Source organism: Salmo trutta, chromosome 15 (genome assembly GCF_901001165.1).
Source record: "Salmo trutta chromosome 15, fSalTru1.1, whole genome shotgun sequence".
NCBI lineage: Eukaryota > Metazoa > Chordata > Actinopteri > Salmoniformes > Salmonidae > Salmo > Salmo trutta.
Window position 1 is genome coordinate 20702381 of NC_042971.1, and position 16589 is coordinate 20718969.

At 42.1% G+C, this 16589-nt stretch overlaps 1 protein-coding gene across 2 annotated transcripts in view; it reads left to right on the top strand.

Annotated features, from left to right (window-relative positions):
* LOC115148600 (double C2-like domain-containing protein beta) overlaps window positions 1-16589 on the top strand; it is a 363678-nt gene that overhangs the window by 314123 nt on the left and 32966 nt on the right. For both annotated transcript variants that reach the window (XM_029690640.1, XM_029690641.1), the window contains one exon: window positions 15045-15171. In XM_029690640.1, coding sequence (XP_029546500.1) covers window positions 15045-15171 — 127 coding nt within the window. The remainder of the gene's footprint in view (window positions 1-15044; window positions 15172-16589) is intronic.

Below are 16589 nucleotides of genomic sequence, written 5' to 3' on the forward strand. Positions count from 1 at the left end.
CGTAACCAAGACTAATGAGATGATTGTGGACTACAGGAAAAGGAGAACCGAGCACGCCCCCATTCTCATCGACAGGGCTGTAGTGGAGATGGTTGAGAGCTTCAAGTTCCTTGGTGTCCACATCAACAACAAACTAGAATGGTCCAAACACACCAAGACAGTCATGAAGAGGGCACGACAAAGCTTATTCCCCCTCAGGAAAGTTAAAAGATTTGGCATGGGTCCTGAGATCCTCAAAAGGCAACATCGAGAGCATCCTGACTGGTTGCATCACTGCCTGGTACGGCAATTGCTCGGCCTCTGACCGCAAGGCACTACAGAGGGTAGTGCGTATGGCCCAGTACATCACTGGGGCTAAGCTGCCTGCCACCCAGGACCTCTACACCAGGCGGTGTCAGAGGAAGGCCCTAAAAATTGTCAAAGACCCCAGCCACCCCAGTCATAGACTGTTCTCTCTACTACCGCATGGCAAGCGGTACCAGAGTGCCAAGTCTAGGACAAAAAGGCTTCTCGACAGTTTTTACCCCCAAGCCATAAGACTCCTGAACAGGTAATCAAATGGCTACCCGAACTATTTGCATTGTGTGCCCCCCAACCCCTCTTTTTACGCTGCTGCTACTCTCTGTTTATCATATATGCATAGTCAGTTTAACTATACATTCATGTACATACTACCTCAATTGGGCCGACCAACCAGTGCTCTGGCACATTGGCTAACCGGGCTATCTGCATTGTGTCCCGCCACCCCCTCTTTTACACTACTGCTACTCTCTGTTCATCATATATGCATAGTCACTTTAACCATATCTTCATGTACATACTACATTAATCAGCTTGACTAACCGGTGTCTGTATGTAGCCTCGCTACTTTTATATCCTCGCTACTGTATATAGCCTGTCTTTTTACTGTTGTTTTATTTCTTTACTTACCTATTGTTCACCATCACCTTTTTTTCACTATTGGTTAGAGCCTGTAAGTAAGCATTTCACTGTAAGGTCTACCTACACCTGTTGTATTCAGTGCACGTGACAAATAAACTTTGATTTGATATTAAATGTCTGCTTTTTTTTCATCTACCAGTAGGTGCCCTTCTTTGTGAGGCATTGGAAAACCTCCCAGGTCTTTATGGTTGAATCTGTGTTTGAAATTCACTGCTCGATAATTGTATGTGTGGGGGTACAGAGATGAGGGAGTCATTCAAAAATCATGTTAAACATTGTTATTGCACACAGAATGTGTCCATGCAACTTATTATGTGACTTGTTAAGCACATTTTTACTCCTGAACTTTTTTCAGCTTTCCATTATTTATTCAGTTGTAAAAATGCCGAAAAACATAATTTGACTTCGACATTATGGGTTATTGTTTGTAGGCCAGTGACAGAAAATCTAAATTTAATCAATTTTAAATTCAGGCTGTAACACAACAAAATGTGCATGAATACCTTCTGAAGGCACTATAAATACTAATGGCAATCAATAATCAATGGACAATAGTAGCATCAGCATAGGTTGTGTCTGAGTGGGTAGAGACCTGTGGATGGGCATTAAGTCAGTATGGATAGTCTGTGGGAGAGCAGTAGTTGTTATGGATTTAACTGTCTTATGGCCAGGGGATAGAATGTACGTCCTGGATGGCTGGAAGTGTGCCCCCAGTGAAGCGCTGGACCTTACTCATCACCCTCTGTAGGGCCTTCCACTCGTGGGCGGTACAGTTGCCATACCAGACGGTAATACAACCAGTCAGGATTCTCTCAATGGTGCAGCTGTTCCTGTTGACGCGCTCCACCCCCCTGTAGACTGTTTCACCGTCGTGTCGTCAGCAAACTTGTTAAGGGACTTAGCAGTTGTCACAAAGTGCTATACAGATACCCAGCCCAAAATCCCAAAAAGCAAGCAATGCCGATGCAGAAGCACAGTGGCTAGGAGGAACCTGAGAGGAACCTGAGAGGAACCAGGCTCCGAGAGGTGGGCAGTCCTCTTCTGGCTGTGCCGGGTGGAGATTATAAGAATACATGGCCATTAAGGCTAGATCGTTCTTCAATATGCTCAAACGTTAATAGAGACTGAGAGAGAGAGTGAAACAAGCTGTTCCTGAACAAAGTAGCACGTCCGATTGAACAGGTCATGTTTCCATAGCCGCATGCAGAACATTTGATGCCCTCTCAAGTCCAAATTGAAGTCTCTCTACCTTTTCTAAAAAACAAAGGGATATTATTTCAGGTTCGGGGTGTTCTAAATATCCTTGGAAAGGGGCATTCAAGCATACAGCATGGAGCACGTAAACTATTACCTGGTAGCAATGGAACCCATTTCATCTGAAGGGTTCCCATTCAAACCACCTTCTAATGAATTCAGTTACTCCAACAACCATAATGAAAAGACTAAATTAACCATACCAGCTATAACAGCGTGTTTCACTCGAGCTGGGTAAGTGGAGGTAATCAGCAGCCAATCACCTGAGAGCATTGGAACATACTGTACTCAGTCATAACAAATGGGAGAGATGAGGCAAAGGCCCTGCTCCTTATAAACATTATGAGACGCTGAGATAATCGTATAGGCTCAGCAGTAAGGCTTCCTTAGCCACACACTGCATTAGCCTCAGCCTAATCTGACAGCTTCCCTGTCATCCGCCATCACTCCTCTCCCTCTCTCTTCACAAGGGCCAAGAGGAGTGATTATTCAGTATTGGACAGAGTTAGTGTTCTAGTGTTAGGTTCTAAATGAACCTATTAAAACTCACGGACGCTTAATAAAGCTCAAACCAAGTTAATTCACCCATTGGGTCGATACAGCTGCATGAGACAAACATATTCACACAAGCACTGATATTTAACCCTTTCTCCTATGCTGAGTCTACTACACATCTGAACAGGCAATGCATCTCTGTTGCTAGACAGAACCTTAGCGATATCTGTTCTTCCTCACTTCATCTGACCTGACCTCTGCCCCAAAGTGCTCACTCCTCCCCAACTCACTGCTGTCATGGTGACTTGTACCAGACTGTGCCTCTTCTCCTCCCAAAGGAACCCTGATGGCTAACAATAACATATCTGGACAGAATGTAAACGTTATACATTCCCCTCTCTCCCTCAGTGACATGAATAAAATATTATTTCATATTCTCAGAACCCAACACTAGAAATCACATATTTATTTATTTGAATATGCATTGAAGTCAAATTAAACACTTGTATTGTGGATCATCCGTGAAGAGATATGTGTTTGTGTTTCTCCCCTTGATCCTTCCCAGGAGTCAATCAAATCTGTATAAGGCTCTTACACACACTACAGTGTGTGTCCCAAATGCCACCCTATTCCCTTTATAATGCAGACTCTGTAATGTAATTATCTGCTGTTCACTAGTCCCAGGCAGCGGATTGGAGTGTCTGCACTGACCCTCAATGCCTCCAACGATTCACTCTTTGTTTGCCCGGGTTAATTTATATATTAATTGTCTCACTACGAGAAGCTTGCCCTAGCCTAGTTTTCTGCAAGGATAGACAGATGTGTACACGAGGAGTGATGGCTTGGTTTAAAGGCTCTGTTGAGCAGGGATTCGTCTTCAACAAACCCAAGACGACCCATTCAGGTCCATGGTTAACTCAGTTCAGATAGACATTCAATGGGTTCATTTTTGGTAGAGTGGATTGTTGCTCGAATCAGCTGTAGGATGTCTTCAAGCAGTGAAGTTGAACAAGATGTCCATTAAATGTCATGCTTACAACATATGCCTTTTGGATTCTCAGTAGTAGGAGATGGTATCACATTTTTATACCGTCAGACTTGGGATTCGAACCTGCTGCCCTCTTGCACTGCTGCGACCCAGTTGCACATCTGTCTCTAATCTAAGCCACCTGCCATCCATTGTAGGACGTAGTTGTATGTTCTACTTAGCCCATTTTGACTCGATTTATCCTGATTACTCTGTGAAACATAAGCTTTCACCAATCATATCAAACAAAATGCGTTCCCACTCACTGACCTCTGCGTAATTGGTTAATTTGAGCTATTTGATAGACTCACATCTTCCAAAGAGATCATTTTCACTCTGTGTGTGCGAACGTGTGACATGCGTACGAAAAGAGGTAGGGGGGATGCTTAGAACATTGAAGTGAGCACGCTGAGGCATGACTACTATTTAAATGAATGTCCTTTTTCTTTTTGGACATTTATTATTGGAGCAGAGAATAGAGTCCCACAATTGCTGACAGAGCACCAAACAGAGACGTCACTGCGTTCAGTTCATTTCAAACCACTGCAGAGAGAGCAACCCCCCACAAACATACAGTGCCGTGAAAAAGTATTTGCTCCTTTTCAGATTTTCTCTTTTTTGAGATCTTCAACCAAAACCTAATATTAGATAAAGGGAACCTGAGTTTACAAATAACAAAAAAAGGGCAATTATTTCTTTAATTATCAAAGTTATTGCCACTTACACTGGTTGTGCCACCTTTAGCTGCAATGACTGCAACCAAATTCTTCCTGTAGTTGTTGATCAGTCTCTCACATCGCTGTGGAGGAATTTTGGCCCACTCTTGCATGCAGAGCTACTTTCACTCAGCAACATTTGTGAGTGAAAGTAGCTAATCGTTTCAAGTCCTGCCACAACATCTCAAATGGGATTAGGTATGGACTTTGACTAGGCCATTCCAAAACTTCACATTTTGTTTCCTTTTGACCATTTTCATGTAGATTTGATTGCATGTTTTGGATCATTGTATTTGTATTTATCATGGATCCCCATTAGCTGCTGCCAAGTCAGTAGCTACTCTTCCTGGGGTCCAGCAAAATTAAGGCAGTTAATACAATATTAAAAACATTACAATACATTCACAAACTGTGTGCCCTCAGGCCCCTACTCCACCACTACCACATATATACAATACGAAATCCAAAATGTGTGTGTGTGTGTGTGTATGCATGTGTCTGTGCCTATGTTTGTGTTGCTTCACAGTCCCCGCTGTTCCATAAGGTGTTTATCTATTTGTTTAATCTAATTTTACTGCTTGCATGAGTTACTTGATGTGGAATAGAGTTCCATGTCGTCATGGTACTGTGCACATTCCATAGTCTGTTCTGGACTTGGGGACTGTGAAGAGACCCTTTGTGGCATGTCTTGTGGGGTACGCTGTGCGCCAGTAGTTCAAACAGACAGCTCGGTGCATTCAACATGTCAATACCTCTCATAAATACAAGCAGTGATGAGGTCAATCTCTCCTCCACTTTGAGCAAGGAGAGATTGACATGCATATTATTAATATTAGCTCTCTGTGTACATCCAAGGGCCAGCTGTGCTGCCCTGTTCTGAACCAATTGCAATTTTCCTAAGTCCTTTTTTGTGGCACCTGACCACACGACTGATCAGTAGTCCAGGTGCGACAAAACTAGGGTCTGTAGGACCTGCCTTGTTGACAGTGCTGTCAAGGAAGTAGAGCAGTGCCTTACCATGGACATACTTCTCCCCATTTTAGCTACTGTTGGATCAATATGTTTTGACCATGACAGTTAAAATCCAGGCTAACTCCAAGCAGTTTAGTCACCTCAACTTGCTCAATTTCCACATGATTTATTACAAGATTTAGTTGAGGTTTAGGGTTTAGTGAATGATTTGTCCCAAATACAATGCTTTTAGTTTTAGAAATATTTAGGATTTACTTATTCCTTGCCACTCACTCTGGACCACACTTTTAATATAGGCCAGCCCTGTTGTAACCTCGTATCCCAGCGATAATTCCTTGTATTACGGCTGGGAAGAAAACACTTCAATTTGTCATCTTGCCATTGGCTCAACCATTAGCTAAACTTAACCCAAGACAAACATTTTGACTAGCCCACATAGCTACAAGGATGCACTTTCATTCTAGGTTTAAGACCTCATATTGAAGTTTATAGAGACCCCAACTGATGTATAGAACAATCTTAAATGACCGACTTTGGTTTAGATACAAGCATCATGAAACCTTTAACACAATACATTTATTTGACTTGGTGAAAATCCGTTTTTGGGACCTAACTTGCTTACTACTTTCCATGTGGTTTCTTCCTTCACAGACTCCATGAAATGACGACCTCTTCCTAAATCTTTGGCCAACTTAATAATTTTGGCTTTCTTAAAAACAAGGGTGGCTCAACTTACCCCTTTGGCTCAATTTCCCCCACTCTCTCCTACAATGACGAGCAGAGAGGAAAGTGAATGTATCACTATACCTGAACTGAGTCAAATGACAGTAAGGTACTATGTTACACTGCAGCATAAAGTTGCATTGGAGATGGTGAGAATAGATATGAGTTGGTGGGGGTGAGGGGGCTTCGACAGAGATATATTCAGAGATGGAATATAATTTCTAAAGCGGAATTGTAGGGGAACCACAGCTGTGGCATGGATCATGGATGGGGGCTGCCCTCTCGTTCCCCCTGGGGCTGTCCATGGCTCGCTCCCGTCAGGACGTAATGGAGATGGATGAGCAGGGCACTGGGAGCTGGGCAGGCTGGGAAATGGGAGCGAACGGAACGAGGGAGAGAGGCCCTGTTTATCCTGTCACTGAGGAAGAGAGGAGAGCTGGGGTGTGACAGCTGGATTAGGCCTACTGGGAGAGATAGCTGTGTGTTTCACCCTCTCTCTCCCCTCCATCGCTTGCTCCCTCCCTCCCTCCATCCCCTCACCACCATTCCATATCTCACACACTGTGAGCAAGCTGGCTAGAGCTGGGCAGGCTTGTCACTGAATATTGGCAGGCGTATTGAAACGGTAAGGACTTCGAATAGAGTCCAGGTCTGATTTGACATCCACTGCAGCATAGTTTGGTGCTGTTTTTGATCTTTTGGTCATGTTATTGTTGTTGTGACAATACATTTTACATTGAATATTTGGTGGCATCGTTTTAATTACACACAAAAGCTGTCATCGCTCAGAAACAGCAACATTGTTACCTGATTTGTTTATCAATTAAAGTCAAATTGAGGATTCACAAATACAACCAAGTTTGAGTTGGCATTGTCTACTACCTCCATCTCATCAGATTTTTTTTATTTTCAACCTTTATTCAACCAAAATCTTGTTGGAGAAATCTCACTCAAAATGAGACTTCACCATTTTTATGGTTAAACTCTAAATTATTTATCTAACAAAACTAATTTAAGATTTATTAAAAGCTTATCTTAATTAGGTTGACTATTTCCTTCCAATTCAGCGCCCTATAATGTGTTTTAGCATCTTGTTCTCTGTTTTGAATCCAAATCAATGCCATCTCACATGTTGAATGGCATTGACCTCGTGCCACTTCAGTCAAAAGTAGTTTGTGGTATTCACCTGCTCCGGGGTGAAGTTTCCCCAGGTACAGATCTGGGATCAGTTTCCCCTCCCTCAATCCTAACCTTAACCATCTGTACACACCAACTTACACCAATTTATCCTCAACTAAAATGTTATGCTAATGAAGTGGAATGAGTAGTTGATGATATTGTCAATTGGTCAATACTTGGTTAAGAATGAATGGGAGGGCCACTACTAGCCTTCACTACAAGCCTTCACCCTGCCTGGGCCCCCTAAAAAGGGTGCACTCGTTTAGTCAAGGGTTTAAAGCTATTGGGAGGGTGTATGAATTTGCTAGAGGGAGTTTCGACTATATCTCTTACACCCGTCCATTCCTTTTACATCCACAAGGTGAAGTGTATGAGTGCACACCTTGGGGAGAAAATTCATTTGGGCTGTAGTCCTGAATCTTTCATCATGTTTGAGAATGAAGGGTTCTAAGTACCAATGTAATTTACAATGTTTGTTATTTATTCATCAAAACACAGAACTACTGACCTTTTCAGCTTCAATCATGACTTTAAGCATGCTGGGCTGTCAAACAAGCTAGCACTTCATCGCTAACATTTTGAGAAGATAATGACTGTGGTGCTTTTCGTTTCGATCCACCCAAAGCTGTAAACAAGGTCATAGAAAGCAAAACACATCCCATGTGGCATTTTCGCTAATAGAATCAGCTTCCACTTTGATAACTCATCGTAAGAAGCCAAAAACGGTCCACACTCCTGTTTTAGGTGTTAGCTAATCGGCGTGTCATTAACCTTGCTCAATAGCATTGTTTTCCATAAGCTGTCAGAGTAATTGATGTAATTGAAAATTTGTGATAATAGAACTGTGAAAATCACTGAGCCACTCATGATGAAATGGAACCCATTTGTGTCCACAGACTCAACACCAAATCCCCATTAATGTAACTTTGTTTTAGGAAAACATCACATTTACATTTTTGTCATTTTAGCAAGTACTCGTCATATCTAGAGCAACTTACATCAAGTATTATTTTACCAACTAATCACAGAAACTGATGAACAATGATATTCATTGTTCTCCAAGATACATTTTTACCAGTCATAATCTAAATAGGACTGATTCTCTAGTTACTTTTACAAGAAATATTGAGAACATTCTCTGAGTGAAATGTGATTGTTTTTTGCAGGCGAGACGAGATTGAAAAGGAAAGAATATGTCCTCACTCCTCTGGATAAGCCACGAAACTATTTTCTCTGCACCCTCATCGAATTCAGATGTTCTATTCATCTCATAACCGTGCCTTTACCACCTATTTAATTCAACAGGAACACCAGAGGATGAGATAGAACCCAACGTACGTTCCACAGCCAACAAATCCATTTCCTCTCTGAATTAATTTATTTGGAATCTGTACCACCTGTCCATAGGATAAATTGGTGACTGCTCAATGGAGTTTCTAATGTTGCTGCTGCGATTAGATTTGCCCCTCATGAGTGGAATGTAATTATAATTTGTTGTACGAAGGCCCATGGTTTCCCTCCACCTATCAATCAATTACACACAGAGAAAATAACTAATTTCACACATCATGAGCTCAATGTAAATAGATGTACTGTACGCCACACAAAAGAGAACACTGGATGAGTGTGCTCGCAAAAGCACTGTTCATATACACACACTGTTGAGAACATTCTGTGTAGTTATTGGAACTGAATGAAATGCTCAAAAGGAGGGCAGAATCGTTACAGATCATTAAAGAGCCCTCGAGGTGTTATGGGAGGTAGAGGGGGGCTCGCTGAGAAGAGGCTAAAAGAGAAATCTGTAACACTTTGTATGTTCAAACTGTATATAGTGCCTTGCAAAAGTATTCATCCCCCTTGGAGTTTTTCCTATTTTGTTGCATTACAACCTGTAATTTAAATGGATTTTTATTTGGATTTCATGTAATGGACATACACAAAATAGTCCAAATTGGTGAAGTGAAATAAAAAAAAGCTTGTTTCAGAAAATTAAATTTAAAAAAACCCGGAAAAGGGGTGCATGCATATGTATTTACCCCGTTTACTATAAAGCCCCTAAATAAGATCTGGTGCAACCAATTACATTCAGAAGTCACATAATTAGATAAATAAAGTCCACCTGTGTGCAATCTAAGTATCACATGATCTGTCACATGACAGTATATATACACCTGTGCTGAAAGGCCACAGATCTGTTGTATGACTTAAAGATTGCTGAACATCCAACTTGAGAGAGAGACTTGCAGCTGTAATTGCTGCAAAAGGTGGCTCTACAAAGTGTTGACTTTGGGGGGGTGAATAGTTATGCACGCTTGAGTTTTCAGTTTTTTTTGTCTTATTTCTTGTTTGTTTCACAATAAAAAATATTTTGCATCTTCAAAGTAGTAGGCATGTTGTGTAAATCAAATGATACAAACCCCCCAACAATCCATTTTAATTCCAGGTTGTAAGGCAACAAAATAGTAAAAATGCCAAGGGGGTGAATACTTTCGCAAGCCACTGTAGTCCGTTATTATGCCCAGTGCATTATATGACTTGCTTTAACCATTCATAAGGGTGGGTGTTAACTGGGGACGATGTATCGCATAGCCACGCTAGTGTGGGACCGTAATTTGACTTTTATTTTGATAGCGGATGCTGTGGCTCTGACTATAAAGAGCAGGAGTTTCTGGCATAGCTTTAGTTTAGGGTATGTTGTCATAGCAGGGGCCAGCCCTCTGCTCATAAGATTTATCCTTATATTTTATTTGTCCCCTGAAGATGTGTGGTTGCTAACAAGCCAAAAGCACGCTGGGTATAGCTAGGTATCAATCGGGTAGGAAGCTATAGTGAGTCTTGTCCAAAACTGAGATTTTTAGGAAACAATGGTATGTTTTTTTTATTTATTTATTTCACCTTTATTTAACCAGGTAGGCAAGTTGAGAACAAGTTCTCATTTACAATTGCGACCTGGCCAAGATAAAGCAAAGCAGTTCGACAACATACAACAACACAGAGTTACACATGGAGTAAACAACATACAGTCAATAATACAGTAGAAAAAAAAATAAGACTATATACAATGTGAGCAAATGATGTGAGATAAGGGAGGTAAAAGCAAAAAAATGCCATGGTGGCAAAGTAAATAAAGTATAGCAAGAAAAACACTGGAATGGTAGATTTGTAGTTTGAAGAAAGTTAAAAGTTCAAATATAAATAATATGGTGCAAAGGAGCAAAATAAATAAAATAAATAAATACAGTAGGGGAAGAGGTAGTAGTTTGGGCTAAATTATAGATGGGCTATGTACAGGTGCAGTGATCTGTGAGCTGCTCTGACAGCTGGTGCTTAAAGCTAGTGAGGGAGATAAGTGTTTCCAATTTCAGAGATTTTTGTAGTTCGTTCCAGTCGTTGGCAGCAGAGAACTGGAAGGAGAGACGACCAAAGGAGGAGTTGGCTTTAGGGGTGACCAGAGAGATATACCTGCTGGAGCGCGTGCTACAGGTGGGTGCTGCTATGGTGACCAGTGAGCGGAGATAAGGGGGGACTTTACCTAGCAGAGTCTTGTAGATGACCTGGAGCCAATGTGTTTGGCGACGATTATGAAGTGAAGGCCAGCCAACGAGAGCATACAGATCGCAGTGGTGGGTTGTATATGGGGCTTTGGTGACAAAACGGATGGCACTGTGATAGACTGCATCCAGCTTGTTGAGTAGGGTATTGGAGGCTATTTTGTAAATGACATCGCCGAAGTCGAGGATTGGTAGGATGGTCAGTTTTACGAGGGTATGTTTGGCAGCATGAGTGAAGGATGCTTTGTTGCGAAATAGGAAGCCAATTCTAGATTTCACTTTGGATTGGAGATGATTGATGTGAGTCTGGAAGGAGAGTTTACAGTCTAACCAGACACCTAGGTATTTGTAGTTGTCCACAAATTCTAAGTTAGAACCGTCCAGAGAAGTTATGCTGGATGGGCGGGCAGGTGCAGGCAGCGATCGGTTGAAGAGCATGCATTTAGTTTTACTTGTGTTTAGGAGCAGTTGGAGGCCACGGAAGGAGAGTTGAATGGCATTGAAGCTCGTCTGGAGGGTTGTTAACACAGTGTCCAAAGAAGGGCCAGAAGTATACAGAATGGTGTCGTCTGCGTAGAGGTGGATCAGAGATTCACCAGCAGCAAGAGCGACATCATTTATGTATACAGAGAAAAGAGTTGGCCCAAGAATTGAACCCTGTGGTACCCCCATAGAGACTGCCAGAGGTCCAGACAGTAGGCCCTCCGATTTGACACACTGAACTCTGTCAGAGAAGTAGTTGGTGAACCAGGCGACGCAATCGTTTGAGAAACCAACGCTACTAAGTCTGCCGATGAGGATGTGGTGATTAACAGAGTCAAAAGCTTTGGCCAGGTCAATGAATACGGCAGCACAGTATTGTTTCTTATCGATGGCGGTTACGATGTCGTTTAGGACCTTGAGCGTGGCTGAGGTGCACCCATGACCAGCTCTGAAACCAGATTGCATAGCGGAGAGGGTGCGGTGGGATTCGAAATAGTCGGTAATCTGTTTGTTGACTTGGCTTTCGAAGACCTTAGAAAGGCAGGGTAGGATGGATATAGGTCTGTAGCAATTTGGGTCAAGAGTGTCACCTCCTTTGAAGAGGGGGATGACAGCAGCTGCTTTCCAATCTATGGGAATCTCAGACGACACGAAAGAGAGGTTGAACAGGCTAGTAATAGGGGTTGCAATAATTTCGGCAGATAATTTTAGAAAGAAAGGGTCCAGATTGTCAAGCCCAGCTGATTTGTAGGGGTCCAGATTTTGCAGCTCTTTCAGAACATCAGCTGAATGGATTTGGGAGAAGGAGAAATGGGGGAGGTTTGGGCGAGTAGCTGTGGGGGGTGCAGTGCTGTTGAATGCAGTAGGGGTAGTTAGGTGGAAAGCATGGCCAGCCGTAGAAAAATGCTTATTGAAATTCTCAATTATAGTGGGCTTATCGGTGGTGACAGAGTTTCCTATCCTCAGTGCAGTGGGCAGTTGGGAGGAGGTGTTCTTATTCTCCATGGACTTTACAATGTCCAAGAACTTTTTAGAGTTGGAGTTGCACGAAGCAAATTTTTGTTTGAAAAAGCTAGCCTTGGCGTTTCTAACTGCCTGTGTGTATTGGTTTCTAACTTCCCTAAAAAGTTGCATATCGCGGGGGCAGTTCGATGCTAATGCAGAACGCCACAGGATATTTTTGTGTTGGTTAAGGGCAGTCAGGTCTGGGGAGAACCAAGGGCTATATCTGTTCCTGGTTCTAAATTTCTTGAAAGGGGCATGCTTATTTAAGATGGAGAGGAAGGCATTTTTAAAATATAACCAGGCATCCTCTACTGACGGGATGAGGTCAATATCCTTCCAGGATACCAGGGCCAGGTCGATTAGAAAGGCTTGCTCGTTGAAATGTTTCAGGGAGCGTTTGACAGTGATGAGTGGAGGTCGTTTGACCGCTGACCCATTACGGGTGCAGGCAATGAGGCAGTGATCGCTGAGATCTTGGTTGAAAACAGCAGAGGTGTAATTAGAGGGCACATTGGTTAGGATGATATCTATGAGGGTGCCAGAGTTTGCGGCTTTGGGGTTGTACCTGGTGGGTTCATTAATAATTTGTGTGAGATTGAGGGCATCAAGCTTGGATTGTAGAATGGCTGGGGTGTTAAGCATGTCCCAGTTTAGGTCGCCTAGTAGCACGAGCTCTGAAGATAGATGGGGGGCAATCAGTTCACATATGGTGTCCAGAGCACAGCTAGGGGCCGAGGGGGGTCTATAGCAGGCGGCAACGGTGAGAGACTTGTTTTTGGAGAGATGGATTTTTAGAAGTAGAAGTTCAAATTGTTTGGGTACAGACCTGGATAGCAGGACAGAACTCTGCAGGCTATCTCTGCAGTAGATTGTTACGGAGTGAAGGGTACTGAATAGTTTTCCTTGGGTTAGGTTTATTTCAATCCTGCACACAGATAGCAGTACCCAAGTAATCATTCATTTGGAGCGCAACTGCATACAACCTGATCGTAATGCCCAGCACACTGACCATGGCAAATTTGGTTTGACTTTGGATATCCCTATAGGGCTAGTTAGGGACCATCAATAAATTACACAATGGACTATATTGAATCATTTCAATAGATCCAAATTTCAATGACATTAAAACCTTGAACCAAAAAACTAAACTATAATAACCTTGCACACAAGAGACACCCACATCAAAGCACACCTCCAAGTCCCAAATCTCGTTCTCGGTAGCATTTCCTAATGAGGATGATTGAAACCTAGGCTAAATCAGTAAGTTCAGCCCCTCTTCAAGTATGTTGAACCCACAATCATGGCATTGCTAGCACTACACTTTTACCAACTGGTCCACACTGGACCACTTGGTCAGCCAGCTTTAAAATGCTACATGAGAAAGCAAGGACCAACTTCAGTATTCTCAGAGAGGAGGAATAGGGTTCTATTCAGTCATATGAAGTGGTCTGGCCATCACTAGCAATGGGGAGAACAAAACATTGCCTTCTGTTAATTTACAAAGCTCTCCTGCAGAAACTACCATATACTACCTCACATCGCTCCTGATATATAGAAATATAAAATATGCCACTCGCTCCCAGAAAAGGCTAATTCTTAAAAATCCTTTTGTCGCTTATGATCTAGACAAAACAGCCTTTAGGTTTTACATGCCACATACAGTACCAGTGAAAAGTTTGGAGACACCTACTCAAGGGATTTTCTTTATTTTACTATTTTTTACATTGTAGAATAATATAGAAGACATCCAAACTATGAAATTACACATTGGGAATTGTGTAGTAACCAAAAGTGTTAAACAAACCAAAATATATTTTATCACTGACAGTGTCACCAGCAAAGCACCCCCACACCATCACACCTCTTCCTCCATGCTTCACGGTGGGAACTACACATGCAGAGATCCATTCACCTATTATGCATCTCACAAAGACACAGTGGTTGCAACCAAAAACCTTACATTTGGACTCATCAGACCAAAGGACCGATTTCCACCGGTCTAATGTCCAATGCTTGTGTTTCTTGGCCCAAGCAAGTCTCTTCTTCTTATTGATGTCCTTTCGTAGTGGTTTCTTTGCAGAAATTCAATGAAGGCCTGAAGGCCTGATTCCATATGTGCTATTTCATAGTTTTGATGTCTTCACCATTATTTTACAAGGGAGAAAATAGTAAAAAATAAATGAACACCCTGCAATGGGTAAGGTGTGTCCAAACTTTTGATTGGTACTGTACATGGAATTAATTTCAGGGCACTCTGAGATTAGACTCCCGAGTGCCTTTTAGTCACTTGAGTGCATTGGTGGGAAACCTGTTCATAGAGGAGTTCACAGAGGATTTCTGAAGTCTTGATAGGTTGGGAGACTGTTGGGGTAACTACTGTATTTGATTGATTGTGTTATTATCTATTGATTGTATTTGATGTGTGTATTTTGTATGCAAAAACAAAAAATAGTAAATAAAAGTAAACTGTTATTTGATTTCTAATCCAGGAAACCTGGTGACTGGGTTTGATTACATAGTAGCCCATAGTCAGTTCAACTCTTCTGCGGCTGCTGACCATGTGACTAATTTTCAATATCTAGATTTTCCCTATTCTGTCTCTCTTCTGCAGTCTTCTTTTTTATTTCTCTCTCATAGCTGCTTTGTATCTTTTGATCTCTCTCTCTGACTCTCTCTCTCTCTGTTCTGTACTTTCAGGATTTCAGTGTGTGACGAGGACAAGTTCCGCCACAATGAGTTCATCGGTGAGACGCGCATCCCCCTCAAGAAACTCAAGCCCAACCAGACCAAGAACTTCTACAACTGCCTGGAGAAACAGCTACCTGTAAGTTATCTCCAAATTGCCTTTTTCATCTACCCATTTAAAACCAAAATTAAGCATATCCGGGGAAATTAAGCATATCCTAAGCCATATCCTAAGTTAAATTGATTATTTTGTCTACACTGCTAAGTTAAAAAATATATATTTTGTAAATGTTAAATTTTTTTATGTGTAGATAATTTGCCTAAATACCTTGTGTTGCAAGACAGCAATACTGTATGTATCCTGTCATTCATTTTTTAAATGTTTTATTTCACCTTTTTTTAACCAGGTAGGCTAGTTGAGAACAAGTTCTCATTTACAACTGCGACCTGGCCAAGATAAAACAAAGCAGTGCGACACAAACAACAACACAGAGTTGCACATGGAATAAACAAACATAGTCAATAACACAATAGAAAAAGTCTATACAGTGTGTGCAAATGAGGTAAGATAAGGGAGGTACAATAAATAGGCCATAGTGGCGAAATAATTTCAATTTAGCAATTAAACACTGGAGTGATAGATGTGCAGAAGATTAATGTGCAAGTAGAGATACTGGGGTGCAAAGGAGCAAAATAAATAAATAAATAACAATATGGGGATGAGGCAGTTAGATGGGCTATTTACAGATGGGCTATGTACAGGTGCAGTGATCTGTGAGCTGCTCTGACAGCTGGTGCTTAAAGTTAGTGAGGGAGATATGAGTCTCCAGCTTCAGTGATTTATGCAATTCGTTCCAGTCATTGGCAGCAGAGAACTGGAAGGAAAGGTGGCCAACGGAGGAATTGGCTTTGGGGGTGACCAGTGAAATATACCTGCTGGAGCGCGTGCTACGGGTGGGTATTTCTATGGTGACCAGTGAGCTGACATAAGGCGGGGCTTTACCTAGCAAAGACTTGTAGATGACCTGGAGCCAGTGGGTTTGACGACGAATATGAAGCGAGGGCCAGCCAACGAGAGCATACAGGTCGCAGTGGTGGGTAATATATGGGGCTTTGGTGACAAAACAGATGGCACTGTGATAGACTGCATCCAATTTGCTGAGTAGAGTGTTGGAGGCTATTTTGTAAATGACATCGCCGAAGTCGAGGATCGGTAGGATAGTCAGTTTTACGAGGGTATGTTTGGCAGCATGAGTGAAGGATGCTTTGATTGCGAAATAGGAAGCCAATTCTAGATTTAATTTTGGATGGTAGATGCTTAATGTGAGTCTGGAAGGAGAGTTTACAGTCTAACCAGACACCTAGGTATTTGTAGTTGTCCACGTATTCTAAGTCAGAACTGTCCAGAGTAGTGATGCTGGACGGGTGGGCAGGTGCGGGCAGCGATCGGTTGAAGCGCATGCATTTAGTTATACTTGCATTTAAGAGCAGTTGGAGGCCACGGAAGGAGAGTTGTATGTCATTGAAGCTCCTCTGGAGGTCTGTTAACACAGTGTC